Source organism: Dipteris shenzhenensis, chromosome 3 (assembly GCF_047967505.1).
Source record: "Dipteris shenzhenensis isolate YYH24624 ecotype China chromosome 3, Dip_SZ_1.0, whole genome shotgun sequence".
Classification (NCBI taxonomy): domain Eukaryota; kingdom Viridiplantae; phylum Streptophyta; class Polypodiopsida; order Gleicheniales; family Dipteridaceae; genus Dipteris; species Dipteris shenzhenensis.
This window is the reverse complement of record NC_141598.1, coordinates 59,069,012-59,086,125: the sequence shown is the minus strand read 5'-3', so window position 1 is coordinate 59,086,125 and position 17,114 is coordinate 59,069,012. Positions and strand designations below refer to the sequence as shown.

General features: G+C 43.3%; 1 protein-coding gene across 1 annotated transcript; it reads right to left on the bottom strand.

Annotated features, from left to right (window-relative positions):
* Window positions 1-14,893: 14,893 nt before the first annotated feature.
* On the bottom strand, window positions 14,894-16,209 carry LOC147904082 (uncharacterized). The gene is made up of 6 exons (XM_087372383.1): window positions 16,113-16,209; window positions 15,788-15,882; window positions 15,581-15,695; window positions 15,248-15,372; window positions 15,077-15,150; window positions 14,894-14,969 (listed from the first exon to the last, which is right to left on the bottom strand). Exons 1-6 carry the CDS (start codon window positions 16,207-16,209, stop codon window positions 14,894-14,896), a joined length of 582 nt encoding a protein of 193 aa, XP_087228509.1.
* Window positions 16,210-17,114: the final 905 nt, after the last annotated feature.

Here is a 17,114-nt window from a genome sequence, read left to right as displayed (position 1 = left end):
TTCCTTTGAGGTCACATACCTCACAAGCTCGCCCATCTTGTAAATACAATCTTTCACGTCCTTTGATGCACTACATGAAATGCTAGTAGGTAGTATGAACTGAACCCGCGAGGAGGTGGTTGATTAGTTGCTTATAGCTATTCACTCACAAATTTGAAAGGAAAAAGATATTATGCATATAAAATACTTACTTGGAGCATCTTGTGCCAATCATGAGATTTCAAGCCATATAATTGCTCTACACCTCTTTTCTTGCTCTTTGTAAAGGCTCCCTTCAAACACCTCATTCATCCAGTGGGAGTACGAATTGTAGTAATAGCGCACTTCACCGTCGCCATCTCTAGCTTTGATAACATCCACGGTGCACGAGGTAAAAAAACTTGCCCATTTGGTCTCTCTTGAGGCCAAGCTTCACGCATCCTCCCTGTGGTACGTAGATCCTCCCTTATGCCTGCCGAATCTCATGTCCCATTCAAATGCTCCCAAATGGTAGATGCCACATTCTTGAAGATATGCATGGGATCGAGCAGGTGATTGATCTTGAGGTGGGACCAATATGGTAAACGATAAAAGATGGAGTATCTAAACAAAATAAAGTGTTAGCGTGCAATCTTCACTTTCAACCAATATAGCCAATCTTTACTTCCAGCCAATAGTTACAAATCCTTACCGGCTCATGCCAAGTGGTGGAGGAGTCATGGAACCGTCCCAAATTCTCATCCAATCTCCCGTGGTGAGTGATTGTCGGAGGACTTCATTCCAAGGGGCAACATATCTAGGATGATCAGGTGGGAGAAATCGATGGTGATTCTCATAGATGACCTTATTCAATGCATCTGCCCGTGAGGCAACTAGCGAAGGACCACAAACAGGACATGCATGGTAACCCAATGTAGTGAGACCTGAAACAATAGATGCAATTAAGAGTGGAAGGTGGGTTTAGGGTGCCACGTCCTTTGCCTATTCATAATTAAAAAATGCAATGCTTACCTGAACACTCGCCATAGCCTGGGAAGTCATGCATCGTCCACATCAAGACTGCTTTGCAGTTGAAGTCTCGTGACGAGGGAGGCCTGCTCACATCATGCACCTCGATACCTCTCCAAAGTATCTCTAGCTCATCAATCAAAGGCTCCAAATAATAATCAGGGTTTTTGACTTTATGTTTCCCTGGAATTAGAAGGGATAGCATGACATGTCCTTTCTTAATAGCCATAGAGGGTGGAAGATTGTAATTCACCAATACCACTGGCCATACACTGTAAGACGTGCTTTTGAGACCAAATGGGTTCACACCGTCCATACCCAATCCAAGTCTCAAGCTCCTAGGTTCTTCCTTGAAGCTTGGCCATGTGTCTTCAATATGCTTCCACGCAGGAGAGTCCGCGGGAGTTCTCCACTTGCCATCGGTTGATCGATGGGAGGAATGCCATGACATGAGCTCTGCAATAGATTTGCACTTGAACATATGTTGGATGGGAGGGATTATGAGAAAATGTCGCAATACCTTACGAGGCACATCCAAGGTTTTGAGATCTGCTCTATATCTTGCCTCTCCACAAGTAGGACACTCTCTTGCATCCTTATGTAGTCCACGAAACAAAATGCAATCGTTGACACATGCATGGATGCGCTTGTAATCTAATCCTCCAAGAGAGGTCACATGTTGCCTTGCCATATCTCTTGAGGTCGGTAATTTATTCTCCCTTGGAAGCATTTTACACAATAGCCTGCACGTGAAGACCATAAATGAGGAAAAGCATTCGAGTAATTGACCCACTAGCATAATTCACCATGTTTGGAAAATCGACTTTAAAGCTTACTTGAGTAATGCATTCAAACTTGCATTGCTCCATCCATAGATGGCCTTCAAGTTTAGTAACTCAAGGGAGGCACGTAGAACAGAGTATGTGCACCCGTCAAACAGTGGAGTCGATGCTGCGGTAAAAAGATCATCCTGCTCCATGCTATTATCCCTACCTTGATGGACATATAAATCCCACACCATATCATCAAACACCTCCTCCTCCACGGCTTCATGAGGTAATCGTGGAGGGCTACTATCACCATCACTCCATGCATCCGTAGCGGTCCCTCCTGAAGATCCCACCTCATATCGCCGATGCTTCGCCTCCTCACGACGGGCATAGGGTAACATGTGCGGGTTGGCACTGCATCCTGTATCAAATTAAAACGGGATCATAACTCAAACATATGAACACCCATAGGTATCTCAATCAACCTTAACTTACAAACCCTTACCCTGTTTACGGTCACATCCCATTCTCCATACTTTGAGATATGATTGAGCATAATCCTGCGTGCACGATACATGTTTCCTCGACATCGATCACACAGACATTTGATTTTTTGCTCCAACCACATTTCGCGATGGTGGATACGGAGGGATTCATCCTCATTGGAGCTGCTTGTTGAAGATGGAGACATCCTACAAACAAACAACCCACCAAATTTGCTCTTCTTCAAATGCTTAACTTAAACTCTGTGTTGCGTCTATAGCCGCATCTATTGTCGCGGCTAATGTCGCATCTAACTGCGCGTCTACTCTGTGTATTTAAACGTGCCCATAGACGCGCTAATAGACGCATCTACTCTGTGTATTCAGACGCGACTATAGATGCGCTAGTAGACGCGACTATAGACACGACTTTTAAACCTGCTTTTCGGCGCGCCGCTCGCTTTGCTTTTCTTTTCACTACTTAAACTTCGCGAGCGGCTTTCTTCCTTCTTTATTAGCAGTTCTATAGATTCAAAGCTTAAGAGAGAGCCTCCCATACATAGTTCCAAGCTTTCACTCAAGAGAAAGGGACCGTACCTACACTTGCTTCCAAGCCTAAAGAAGAGGAGGAGTACGAACAAGGAGAAGAAACAAGTTTGGAAAAGAAAGATCCTTCCATACCTTTTTCCAAGTAAGTCCTTTTGAAGTTGTTCTTGCTTGCTCTTTCCAGTTTTGTACTTTCTCACATCCATGAAATGCAGCATCTAGGTATGAGCGACACGTTCTTTTGTCGGGCGAAACGTCCTTTTCGACTTTTTAGTATTCTCGCCTGTCGGAGCGCATGTATAGAGGCGTCTGAGGGTGCATCTAAACGCGCGTCTACAAGCACGTCTATCTATGCATCTGTCTTGTTACACACACACACAGACGTGTATGTAGACGCTCACACAGACGCCCTGTTAAACGGAGTTTTAAACGCACTGTTAGATGCGCTTTTAAAGGCGCTGTTAGACGGATGTTTAGACGGGCTGTTAGACACGCTGTTAGACGCGCTTGTAAACGCATTGTTAGACGGATTGCTGGACGGACTGTTAGATGCGCTTTTACTTGAATTGTTAAACGCTCTGTTAGACGCGTCTATAGACGCGCATATCAGACGGGTCTATAGACGCGCTCTGACAGAGCCTCTTTTTTTTTCCCTTTTTTTTTCCCCTTTCTTCTGAGCTCCCAAAGTAATAGATTTGTTTCCTTTTTTCCAGTTAAACATGTGGGGAGGAAGTGCTTCTAGCTCACCTGATCCGCGGGAATCGATATGGAAGGATTTATATAACATTTTAGGGCATCCTCCTAGTCCTGCGGAGTTATACGAGTACATGACGGGTACCCTTAACACTCCCCAGGAGTCGGCACTACAGACTCCGAGCCACCCCACACTGCCTTAGATCACCCCAGTGGAGTCCGCACAGCCGTCTTATGCCCCTTCCCCCGTACCGTCTTATGCCCCTTCCCCCATGCCGTCTTATGTCCCTTCTGCCATCCCGTCTTATGCCCCTTCCCCCATGCCGTCAGGAGGTCCTTCTATCTCGGCGAGCCATCGACGTACTCCCCAACCGTCGAGACTCGGTTCTCTAGCTTCGAGTGGTCAGCGTAGTCCCGTGTAGTCCCTAGCTACGAGTGGCCAGCGTACGAGCTTGACACGACAGGCACAACAACACAAAGCAACTATAGACGCGCTTGGTAGACGCGCAAAATAGCGGGCGCGTCTATAGGCGTTGCTCTAGTAGAGAAATTACGGGCGCGTCTATTAGCACGGCTAAATGCTCGTCCATTTGCGCATCAATCACCGCATTTATTTGCGCGTTAGACCTGAGAAAATACGGGCCCGTCTAACATCCCATTTATTAGTGCGTCTATTTGCGCGTGTATTTGCGTGTTTATTTGCGCGTTTACACTGAGAAGAGAATCAGACGCGCATTTAGACGCGTTGTTAGACGCGCTCCAGAGAATACAGTAAGTGAGATTTTGGTGTACATCATTGCTTTCCAAACATTGCCCATGATTATCAAAGCACATAATTTTTTGCAAGCCCACATATACAAGAATTAAGGGAAATGAGGAGAATGAGACAATATGTAAAATAGTTTTGCCAATATCAATTGTGGGGCTACGGTTCAATCTCATCCTCAATGAGATCAACCCTTGCCAAACTATCTACTTCAAAATCCAAACAAGTGTTTAGATCTACAAATACATTCAACCCACTACTACTTGTGCCACTCATGTGCTCATCGAAATCAAGATCTCCAATGGTAGGCTCGTCCTCACGGGTAATGCCGGCCTCAATATCTGTATCTCCTATCTCATGATCATCCTCCTCTCTTGTATCATGGTCATCATCACGTCCATGGCCATGATCATCCTCCATACGCTCCATATTAGTAAATGTACTATACATCACTTTGGAACGTGGCATAATAGGTATGATATGCCACCACCTATTATTATCCACCATTGGTTGATAGACAACCTAATTCAAACACAAATACAATCATGTTACTTTTCTTGCATCAAATATTTAAAAGCGAGTATTTTTATGTGTGTGCACAGTACCTGTTTACATTGTTGGGGTAGTATTAGTGTGTCCTTCCTACTTTGCCAAAACTTTGTGGAGTCAATAGTTACAAAGCCACTTGCATGGCGTTTGATTGTTGCATTAGGGCCTCTTTCCACCACGTCCTTAAACCACTTTACATCCAAAACATACACGAAGAAGCGTCGAAAGTCAAGCATAATGATATCTTGGATTATGCCACAATAATCATCCATGACTCCATTGGCTCCCTCAAAGCTAGCAATGACGCCGCAATCTTGTGTGTTTCTCTTATCATCAATCCATTGTGTTCGAAAATGCTTGCCCTCACACCATATAGTATTGAACATAGGGCACTACACCAAGAAAAAATCAATTAAATAAGCAATCTAAATTATAAAAACCTCCTAACTTATGCATAACATTCTATATACCGACCTTGCTCATGCATCCCCTAGCATACTCCCATTCTTCCATTGTGATATGCATCCCCTCGTCTTTCTCTGCCTTCTCCATTTCATCAAGTAGCCAATCCACATGAATATCCTTTGGAAGTGCTCTTAGACGCTGAGGGTATGGCACACGAGATCCGTGCTGTGTACGAAAGAGGGCCCTTTCTTCTTGTCTTCTTGCCTTTGCATCCTCGTATCTTGTCACCCATCTTTTCATCACATCACTATTAAGCACGCAAAAGAGGTTGATACTATTATGCAACTCCGTGTCTATTACTTTTTTGCGTCCTTTTCCTTGAGGCACAATAGAGGTCATCCTTAGGTCTTCATCATCTCTCCATAGTCGTGGGAGAGAGCTATCCACATCAACAAGAAACTCAGAAATATATACAAGTGACTCTTGTACCAACCAACCCTCAGCCATGCTACCTTCAGGTCTTGCATTTTGTCTCATGAAGCCCTTCAAGGTCTTCATGAAGCGCTCGAGGAAGAACAACCATCGTGCATGTATAGTACCGCATATAGCAATCTCATCCACCAAATGCACTATGAGATGTAGTTGGCTTGTGAGAATAGAACGTGGAAATGTCTCCTCCACTAAACAAACCGCCTCCACTGACATAACTCGAGCATTCTCAAGCATGGTGGGATCTATTTCCTTTGAGCTCACATACCTCACAAGCTCGCCCATCTTGTAAATACAATCTTTCACGTCCTTTGATGCACTACGTGAAATGCTAGTAGGTAGTATGAACTGAACCCGCGAGGAGGTGGTTTTGATTAGTTGCTTATAGCTATTCACTCACAAATTTGAAAGAAAAAAGATATTATGCATATAAAATACTTACTTGGAGCATCTTGTGCCAATCATGAGATTTCAAGCCATATAATTGCTCTACACCTCTTTTCTTGCTCTTTGTAAAGGCTCCCTTCAAACACCTCATGCATCTAGTGGGAGTACGAATTGTAGTAATAGCGTGCTTCACCATCGCCATCTCTAGCTTTGATAACACCCACGGTGCACGAGGTAAAAAAACACGGCCATTTGGTCTCTCTTGAGGCCAAGCTTCATGCATCCTCCCTGTGGTACGTAGATCCTCCCTTATGCCTGCCGAATCTCGTGTCCCATTCAAATGCTCCCAAATGGTAGATGCCACATTCTTGAAGATATGCATGGGATCGAGCAGGTGATTGATCTTGAGGTGGGACCAATATGGTAAACGATAAAAGATGGAGTATCTAAACAAAATAAAGTGTTAGCGTGCAATCCTCACTTTCAACCAATATAGCCAATCTTTACTTCCAGCCAATAGTTACAAATCCTATTGGGCTCATGCCAAGTGGTGGAGGAGTCATGGAACCGTCCCAAATTCTCATCCAATCTCCCGCGGTGAGTGAATGTGGGAGGACTTCATTCCAAGGGGCAACATATCTAGGATGATCAGGTGGGAGAAATCGATGGTGATTCTCATAGATGACCTTATTCAATGCATCTGCCCGTGAGGCAACTAGCGAAGGACCACAAACAGGACATGCATGGTAACCCGATGTAGTGAGACCTGAAACAATAGATGCAATTAAGAGTGGAAGGTGGGTTTAGAGTGCCACGTCCTTGCCTATTCATAATTAAAAAATGCAATGCTTACCTGAACACTCGCCATAGCCTGGGAAGTCATGCATCGTCCACATCAAGACTGCTTTGTAGTTGAAGTCTCGTGACGAGGGAGGCCTGCTCACATCATGCACCTCGATACCTCTCCAAAGTATCTCTAGCTCATCAATCAAAGGCTCCAAATAAACATCAGGGTTTTTGACTTTATGTTTCCTATGAATTAGAAGGGACAGCATGACATGTCCTTTCTTAATAGCCATAGAGGGTGGAAGATTGTAATTCACCAATACCACTGGCCATACACTGTAAGACGTGCTTTTGAGACCAAATGGGTTCACACCGTCCATACCCAATCCAAGTCTCAAGCTCCTAGGTTCTTCCTTGAAGCTTGGCCATGTGTCTTCAATATGCTTCCACGCAGGAGAGTCCGCGGGAGTTCTCCACTTGCCATCGGTTGATCGATGGGAGGAATGCCATGACATGAGCTCTGCAATAGATTTGCACTTGAACATATGTTGGATGCGAGGGATTATGGGAAAATGTCGCAATACCTTACGAGGCACGTCGAAGGTTTTGAGATCTGCTCTATATCTTGCCTCTCCACAAGTAGGACACTCTCTTGCATCCTTATGTAGTCCACGAAACAAAACGCAATCGTTGACACATGCATGGATGCGCTTGTAATCTAATCCTCCAAGAGAGGTCACATGTTGCCTTGCCATATCTCTTGAGGTCGGTAATTTATTCTCCCTTGGAAGCATTTTACACAATAGCCTGCACGTGAAGACCATAAATGAGGAAAAGCATTCGAGTAATTGACCCACTAGCATAATTCACCATGTTTGCAAAATCGACTTTAAAGCTTACTTGAGTAATGCATTCAAACTTGCATTGCTCCATCCATAAATGGTTTGCAAGTTTAGTAACTCAAGGGAGGCACGTAGAACAGAGAATGTGCACCCCTCAAACAGTGGAGTCGATGCTGCGGTAAAAAGATCATCCTGCTCCATGCTATTATCCCTCCCTTGATGGACATATAAATCCCGCACCATATCATCAAACACCTCCTCCTCCACGGCTTCATGAGGTAATGGTGGAGGGCTACTATCACCATCACTCCATGCATCTGTAACGGTCTCTCCTCAAGATCCCACCTCATATCGCCGACGCTTCGCCTCCTCACGACGGGCATAGGGTAACATGTGCGAGTGTGGCACTGCATCCTGTATCAAATTAAAATGGGATCATTATAACTCAAACATATGAACACCCATAGGTATCTCAATCAACCTTAACTTACAAATCCTTACCCTGTTTACAGTCACATCCCACTCTCCATACTTTGAGATATGATTGAGCGTAATCCTGCGTGCACGATACATGTTTCCTCGACATCGATCACACAGACATTTGATTTTTTGCTCCAACCACATTTCGCGATGGTGGATACGGAGGGATTCATCCTCACTAGAGCTGCTTGTTGAAGATGGAGACATCCTACAAACAAACAACCCACCAAATTTGCTCTTCTTCAAATGCTTAACTTAAAACCTCTGTGTTGCGTCTATCGCCGCCGTCTATCGTCGCGTCTAATCTCGCGTCTAGCTGTGCGTCTAAATGCCCGTCTACTCTGTGTATTTAAATGCGCCTGTAGACGCGCTAATAGACGCGCCTATAGACGCATCTACTCTATGTATTCAGACGCGACTATAGACGCGCTAATAGACGCGACTATACCCGCGACTTTTAAACCTGCTTTTCGACGCGCGGCTCGCTTTGCTTTTCTTTTGAATACTTAAACTTCGCAAGCGGCTTTCTTCCTTCTTTATTAGCAGTTCTATAGATTCGAAGCTTAAGAGAGAGCCTCCCATACACAGTTCCAAGCTTTCACTCAAGACAAAGGGACCGTACCTACACAGCTTGCTTCCAAGCCTAAAGAAGAGGAGGAGTACAAACAAGGAGAAGAAACAAGTTTGGAAAAGAAAGATCCTTCCATACCTTTTTCCAAGTAAGTCCTTTTGAAGTTGTTCTTGCTTGCTCTTTCCAATTTTGTACTTTTTCGCATCCACGAAACGTAGCATCTAGGTATGAGTGACACGTTCTTTTGTCGGGCGAAACGTCCTTTTCGACTTTTGAGTATTCTCGACTGTCAGAGCGCGTGTATAGAGGCGTCTGAGGGCGCGTCTAAACGCGCGTCTACAAGCGTGTCTATATGCGCGTCTGGCTTGTTACAGACACACACAGATGCGTATATAAACAAAGTGTATCGCGGTCATGCAGCTTGAGATCGTGGGCAGATACCCTACTCCAGTGGAGACAGCCTACCACCGCCACCATCGCAGAGGAGATACATGGAGGCACTTCTATGATGACGGGTTGATTACTGAGGAGCAATATACCCGAGCTACTAGACAGGCCCCCCAGGTATTTGAAAGTAATTAAATAATGCCAAAATTATAAGTAAAGACTTGATTTTTCATACATTGGTATATGTTGTCCCTTGTTTACAGGCCGCCCCTGCACAAGACGACGAGGAAGACGAGGAAGGAGGTGCAGAAGGGAGCGCAGAAGGCATCGCAGAAGGGAGCGTGGAAGGCAGTGAGGATTAGTCGTAGAAGTAGTGCTACTATTCTTTTTTGTACTTAAAGCCATTGGCTTGGCTTCGTGCCTCTTGTATATAGACTCCTCTTATTTTTTGTACTTGAAGCCACATGACATGGCTTAGCTTCCTTATTTTTTGTACTTGGAGCCGAATGACGTGGCTTAGCTTCGTGCTATATGTATATACAAGCACTTTTTGAGCTTTCAATTTTATTGCGTTTTGGAGTTGTAATATTTTATTTGGAATTGTAATTAAAATGCGGTTGGCTGTAAGAATTGAATTACAGAATGTGGATATGGGATTCTTGTAACTATATAGCATACACAACATACACAGTATTCTGTAAAATTTAAAATAAAAAAAAAGGCGCGTCTATCAGTGCGTTTAAAAACGCGTTTATATTCGCGTCTGTCTGTTCGACTTGCGTCTATACGTGCGTCTATCAAAGCGTTTATATGCGCGTCTATTCACGCATGTATGAGCACGTCTATACGCGCATAAGTCTGATATATAGACGCGCAGTTAGACGCGGGTCTCCTGACGCGCAAATAGACACGCAAATAGACGCGCCCGTAAGTTTTTTATTTAGTTCATGAAACGCGTCTGTGCGCGCGTCTATGGGTGCTTTGTCTTGTTGTGAGGGTAGCAGGCGTAGTAGCAGGGAGAGCGGTGGCGGATGCATGGCACAGTGCTTTGGGCCATGTGGCGGTGAGGAGGAGGATGATTCAGATGATTTAGACGTGCCTCTGGGTGATGGTATGATTTATTATGACATCACTCAGACAGGAGGCATCTTGATGGATGCACGGGGGAAGGACATCATGGCCTTCATGCGCTCTGTAATTGCTAACAATTACAGAGATTGCTTTATCCACTATAAAGACCACCCAAAGAGGTTGGCTGATGAGACCCTCGCTACTGTTCGCTCTAGGTATCCTAACCCCCCCAATCGCCAGTTCACAGATAAATGGGGGAAGTCAAAGATTGTTACGATACTTAGCAATAAAAGATCTTCCCTTAAGAGGCAGGCACTAGCGGAGCTTACCAGACTTAAGGCAGGTCAACCTCCAAGGGGCCCGCCCCACACTGCTCACAAGCGTGAGTGGAAGAAGGCAATGAAGTCAGCGAGGGAGGAGCCCAGTCTGCAGCACATGGAGGCACGGAGGATCCAGATGGAGGAATATGGGAGCGCGCATTTTGGAGCAGGGGGTGTTGAATCATGGGAGGCCCAATTTGTAAGTATCGATCTCAAATTATATTGCTTATGTAGTTTATTAGGAGGTTGGTTGTTTCTTTGTACTAATCCCTCCACAAAGTGTATCACGGTCATGCAGCTTGAGATCGTGGGCAGATACCCTACTCCAGTGGAGACAGCCTACCACCGCCACCATCGCAGAGGAGATACATGGAGGCACTTCTATGATGACGGGTTGATTACTGAGGAGCAGTATACCCGAGCTACTGGATAGGCCCCCCAGGTATTTGAAAGTAATTAAATAATGCCAAAATTATAAGTAAAGATTTGATTTTTCATACATTGATATATGTTGTCCCTTGTTTACAGGCCCGTCCACAAGACGATGAGGAAGAGGAGGAAGGAGGCACAGAAGGGAGCGCAGAAGGGAGCGTGGAAGGGAGCGAGGACCTAGAGAACATAGATTAGTCGTATAAGTAATGCTAGCTACTCTTTTTTGTACTTAAAGCCACTGGCTTGGCTTCGTGCCTCTTGTATATAGACTCCTCTTATTTTTTGTACTTGAAGCCACATGACATGGCTTAGCTTCCTTATTTTTTGTACTTGAAGCCACATGACGTGGCTTAGCTTCGTGCTATACAAGCACTTTTTTGAGCTTTCAATTTTATTGCGATTTGGAGTTGTAATATTTTATTTGGAATTGTAATTAAAATGCGGTTGGCTGTAAGGATTGAATTACAGAATGTGGATATGGGAGTCTTGTAACTATATAGCATACACAACATACACACTATTCTGTAAAATTTTTTTTAAAAAAAAGGCGCGTCTGTTAGTGCGTTTAAAAACGCGTTTATATTCGCGTCTGTCTGTTCGTTTTTCGTCTATACACGCGTCTATAAAAGCATTTATAAGCGCATCTATCTACGCGTCTTTGTGCGCGTCTATACGCGCGTAAGTCTGATATATAGACGCGCAATTAGACGCGGGTCTCCAGACGCGCAAATAGATGCGCCCGTAAGTTTTTATTTTAGTTCATGAAACGTGTCTGTGCGCGCGTCTATGGGTGCTTTGTCTTGTTGTGGGGCCCACATGTTGTCATGTGGGACAAGATTATAAATCCCTATGGTACTAGTTATCATAGTCTATCTTTATGACTTTCAACTAGAGCCTAATGGTGCTTTGTCTTGTTGTGGGGCCCACATGTTGTCATGTGGGACAAGATTATAAATCCCTATGGTACTAGTTATCATAGTCTATCTTTATGACTTTCAACTAGAGCCTAATCTTGAGATTATAGACTACCTCAAAGACTTTTCCCTTCACTCGAATGGTCTTGCTTGTCATTCATTGCTGCTAGCTAACATCACAATTACATTGTTGTATAAGTTTTGTTTCCTCCTCCTTGGGTTTCTACTCATCCAAATCACATTGGATCCATGACACGATGTAGTTCTTACACCTTGGTAGTTGAGGAAAAGGTTGAAGCAAACGTTGGGCTTACAAACACTATGTTCATGAATATATTTTCTTATCGTGATTTCTACTTAGGGTTCTATCATTTGGATAGATCTTGTCCCATGGATATATTGCTCTTGCTACATGTCACCGATTGCTATCCCTATAGGATTCTATACCTCATCTCTTTTGGGATTGCCATGAATCTCACGATTCCTTGTTTTTGCTACAACAGTGTCTTCAGCCCTGTTTGCCTAGTGCTTGCCTTGGCAAGCTACTTTTGCTATTTGGGCTTCATCTTGTTAGGCAAAGGTATGATTTTCTCTTTGATTGGGTTTGTCATTGGGCATTATGGACTTGATGGGAGGACTAAAAGCATAAGGTCTTTTGTGGCATGTCACTAGCTAAGTATCCCTTCTTTTGGGCATCTCTATGGAAATATTTCTTTGATATTTTGCATGCATAGGATCTTGGTTATCCTACTTGTCCTATAATTAGATCTTTTGATGTTATAATTATAGCTAGATGTCCCCTTCATGGGGAAATTTTTTGTAATATAAAAGCAAATAGATTTCATAAGAAAAAAACAATAAGGATGCACTTTAAAGTGATTGTGACCATGAATAAATTAATTGAGTCAAAAGGTAAGAAGCTTACATGTATCATACATCCTCGAGCAAGCTTTTACTCTCGCTAGGTCTTACTATCTCCCATCATCTTTGTCTTTACAAGAGTCTGTTGTAGCCAATCCACTTACATGTCTTTGCGAAGAAGTGGAAGATCCTATGGATATGATAGCGCTCACATGTGCATGACTCTAAATCTCACCCTTGCATTTACTCTTTTTGCTTTAGCCTCTTCATATCTCTCGATCCACTATTGCATGTCCTTACTATTGAGAATACAAAACTTGTTAAACGTCTCCCTTTGTTCTTCGCTCATCTTTCTTTGAATCCCTTTTCCTTGGGGAACCTTGGCAATGATACAACCATCAACCAGCTGGTTATGCCAAGCATGTGGTGTATCAAGATCCATGGATGTAAGAAAATCTATGATATTATATACTACTGACTCTTGCACAAGTCAACCCTCTACCATGCTTGCCTCGGGTTTCTCTTCATCTTCCTCTCTTTTCTTCTCTTTCTCTCTTGTTTTGTTTTTCTTTCCTTCTTCCTTTCTTTCTTCCTTTCTTCTTTTATTCTTCATTCTTCTACTTCTCTTCTTTCCGTCTCTCTCTTCCTCTCGTTTCCACTTTTTCTCTCTTTCTCTTTTCTCTCTCACACTCTTCCTCTCTTTCTTCTCTTCTTTCTTTCTTCTTTCTTCTACTTCTCTTCTTTCCGTCTCTTTCTCTCTTTTCCTCTCTTTTTGATCTTTTCTCTCTTTTCTCTCATCCTCTTTCTCTCTTTCTCTCTTTCGTCTCTTGAACTTTCTTTCTTCTTTCTTCTACTTCTCTTCTTTCCGTCTCTTTCTCTCTTTTCCACTCTTTTTGATCTTTTCTCTCATCCTCTTTCTCTCTTTCTCTCTTTCGTCGCTTGAACTTTCTTTCTTCTTTCTTCTACTTCTCTTCTTTATGTCTCTTTCTCTCTTTCCCTCTTCCTCTTTCTCTCTTTTCTCGATTACATACCGACACTTTACCAGTGTTGGTATATATCGACATTTATACCGACAGACATTTACCAGCACTAATACCAACAATTTACCAACGCTTTGCGCCTGAAAAAGAGTGTAATTTCCATCAATATTTTCATTGGAAACCAACGAATACCCTGCAGTGAAGCAATTACTAGTGAAAGACTGGATAGGGTTAAGTTAAAGTGAACAAAAGTAACACATGTTGCTAAGGTACCACTATCCAAATTAAGGGAAAAAGTGATTCTTCCCTAATGTTCACAAAGAGGGTTATGAATGCTACTTGCTTCAAGTAAAGGAAATTCCTAATTAAAGGTCGTTGAGGATATCAACATCATCAATGTGCTTGAAGGCTGTCTCAAAGAGTTAAGGCAAATTTTAGCTATGCACAAATAAATGTGTACTTATATACACACATAAGATACTCCATACTTGAGAGAAAGAATACCCCTTTGTTGATACCCTTCTGCTAATAATGGTGAATGGAGCTACTAGCTTGAATGAAATATTTATCACACACCCATTCAATGAGAAGTAAAATGTGTGTGTGTGTGTGTGTGTGTGTGTGTGTGTGAGAGAGAGAGAGAGAGAGAGATCTTAGATTGCTAAAAACGAGCAAAGGATTTCTTATAGCCCTGAGTTCACAAAGTTATAAATCCTTTATCTAAATAGAATATAAATTTTTAAGAGCTTAAAATTAAGACACGTGCCAATAGTTGTGATGAGAGTTCAAAGTAGATCACCAACCCATCACCAAGTCATAGTTATTCTACAAGCATGTCGTATCATGAATATACAAAAATCCAAGCTGTCACTCATCTTTGTTGCATGCTGGAAAAAGTACATCTGGAATCCGGTGTGCCTGTAGTACAGCAGCATGCTGGAAAAATGCATCCGGAATTCCGTAAGGATTTTCTCTCGATTATAGCAGCTCAAGCCTCAAATCCAGCTAGTGAGACGTCGCCTACATTTGTGAGATTGATTACATCAGCGTGCATGTAAAGTACTATTTTGCAGAACGAGTATTTTGTGTAAGAACCACTTGTGTGTGGCGGGCCATTCATAGGAAGCTTCAGTATCAAACTCAAGGATTCACAGGCCGTGTAAACATGTCATGGGTCATGGCAACGTGGCAGCTGAAGCGGATCTGTACAACGCCTCAGGGTTGTTCAATACCTCGCGTAGGTATTCCTTCCTGAGAATTGAACAGGACTGTTAAAGACACATCGTCGTTTTATCAAGCAGTGCAAATTGTGTCATCATGGCGAAACGTAAAATCAGCTTCGTTGGAAACTTCTATACCTGGCCTCCACGTTGTCGGCATCCGGTTTTAGCAGATCCATCCTGGTGGGACCCTCAGTGAATAAGAGCAATGCCTGGAGTCATTAATGTCACCAAAGATCAGGAATTCTCCTTACGGAGAAGTTCAGACACCCAGGGACGATCAGATAATAGAAGACAGTATGAGATTACTTTGATGTAGTTGCTGGTGTCGAGCGTAAAGCGATGGTACATTCCTGGTGGCAGAGTAACCATGTCCCCTTTGCTCACGGCGAATCGTATCCAGTTTCCATCGTAGTCTCGAATGTCCCAGTACCCTATAGCAGGACGAAATCTTTATGCTACTAGTCTCAGGGTGTCTTGTCAGGCTTAAAAATTGAAGTCAACAGTAGTATCTGAGACCGAGACCACCCTTGACACGAACCAGGGTCCAGAACTCAACAACTCAACATAGCTCCAGAGTTCACGGCAGCAAAATGATCTGTTAGAATTACAGAGCATACATTATCATAGAAGGAGCATTACCGCTGCCGTCGAGAATAAGTCGGCTCTCATCGTAAGGATGCAAGTGCTCCTGGAAGAAACGATCCATTTGTTCCTCAAAGTTTTCGATCAGCCCCGGCGCCAATGTTCTCGTCTCCTACACGAGTAAAACCGCGGTATGTAATAACTTTCCTTATCGTTTTACAGGCAAGAACAAAGCATGACAAGGCATGTAGCATTTAAGCGTACCAAGTGAACGTAACCATGCTTGTCCTGTATCTTTTGAAGAGCACGGTCGCAGGGCCAATTGTCTGCATCTATCTTCCAGTGCAAGACTCCCAGCTCTACAATGTCAGGAAAATCAAGATTTGAGCGGAGAAATTCGTTCTTGAAGCAAACAGAATGGTCATCAAAATCGCCAGATCTTCTGTGTCCAACTACAGTGCAAGTACTACTAGTCTATCCTTCTCGGAAAAATACGTTAGGAATCAGTGAGTCTCACGCCATAGATATACATAAATTGTGAAGCTTACATAAACTGGGTCTGCCTCGCAGTGCAATATGCCGAACTCACCTCTCAAGTGCGCTTCTGAGATGGGACGATTCGGCACGTGCCTGTGAGGTAGCCTCCGATTATCATCGGCGGTGGAGTTGAAGACCCAGGCTTCCATGTATCAATAGAAAGGCAAGAGTTTTAATTGGCAGCTAGTGTCCTTACAAAAATGCCAATGTACTCCCAACACTATATGCAGAGGTTGTACATGCACAGTACCGGGTGGATAAGTATATCTAAAGACAGCAAGAAAGCTCGAAGTGACGCCAAAATGCGGTGCTGGGAGATTGTAGAAGCGTTGGGCAGAGGAACCAGGCGATTTGTTGCTGTGCAAGCCGAGGCTTGGAATTTGTAGCCAACTCGAAGCTGGTGGGCAATTCAGCCATGTTCGCATGATGGCCTTAAACTAGGGCTCCTTCCCAAGCCCCTTCAAGCATGGCTTTTCTCCTCAAAAGTCAACTAACTTCCCAGCTCCTTTTGGCACATCTCCCTTGCATCTTTCCATGTGCTCCTATAAACTTGTTCTCGAGTCCTCTTATTGAAATCTTATTGTTTGAACTCAATCATATTTTCAAATTGGACTTTTCCATTGCCCTGGAAGTCAATTTTTGTTTTGTTAGGAGAGTTCGCTTTTCTCCCGGTCAATGCTTTATAAAACCTTTTGTGTCCTTATATAGCAATCATGTTGAATTATGCTAAGGTTTTGTTTTTTTCTATATTTAAGACTTTTACTCCACAACTCTAGAATATGCTACATTGTTATGGCTTTGTTGCTATCATCAAAACAAGTCTCTCTCGTACTCTATTAGATCTTTCCTATTCTCCACTTGAATCAAAATAACCACCCCTTTAATTAAGTCTTATAAATTGTCCTCCAACACCACGATTCAATTCTCTCTCTCCGAATTTCTAGATTTTCTTCCAAGTGAGATTGAAGGATTTTATCTTTCGAGTTCTACTCCCTTAAGCTTGATTAAACATCCAATCTTCTTCCTTCTCTTGAGCCATGTTTCCAACTCCTCT

Excerpts from the sequence above, each read along its gene's own strand:
- LOC147904082 (XM_087372383.1), bottom strand. The coding sequence starts at position 16,209 with ATGGAAGCCTGGGTCTTCAACTCCACCGCCGATGATAATCGGAGGCTA. Across the intron at positions 15,883-16,112 it reads CTCAGAAGCGCACTTGAGAG|AGCTGGGAGTCTTGCACTGG; the intron begins GTGAGTTCGGCA and ends CTGACATTGTAG. Across the intron at positions 15,373-15,580 it reads ACTTATTCTCGACGGCAGCG|GGTACTGGGACATTCGAGAC; the intron begins GTAATGCTCCTT and ends GTCCTGCTATAG.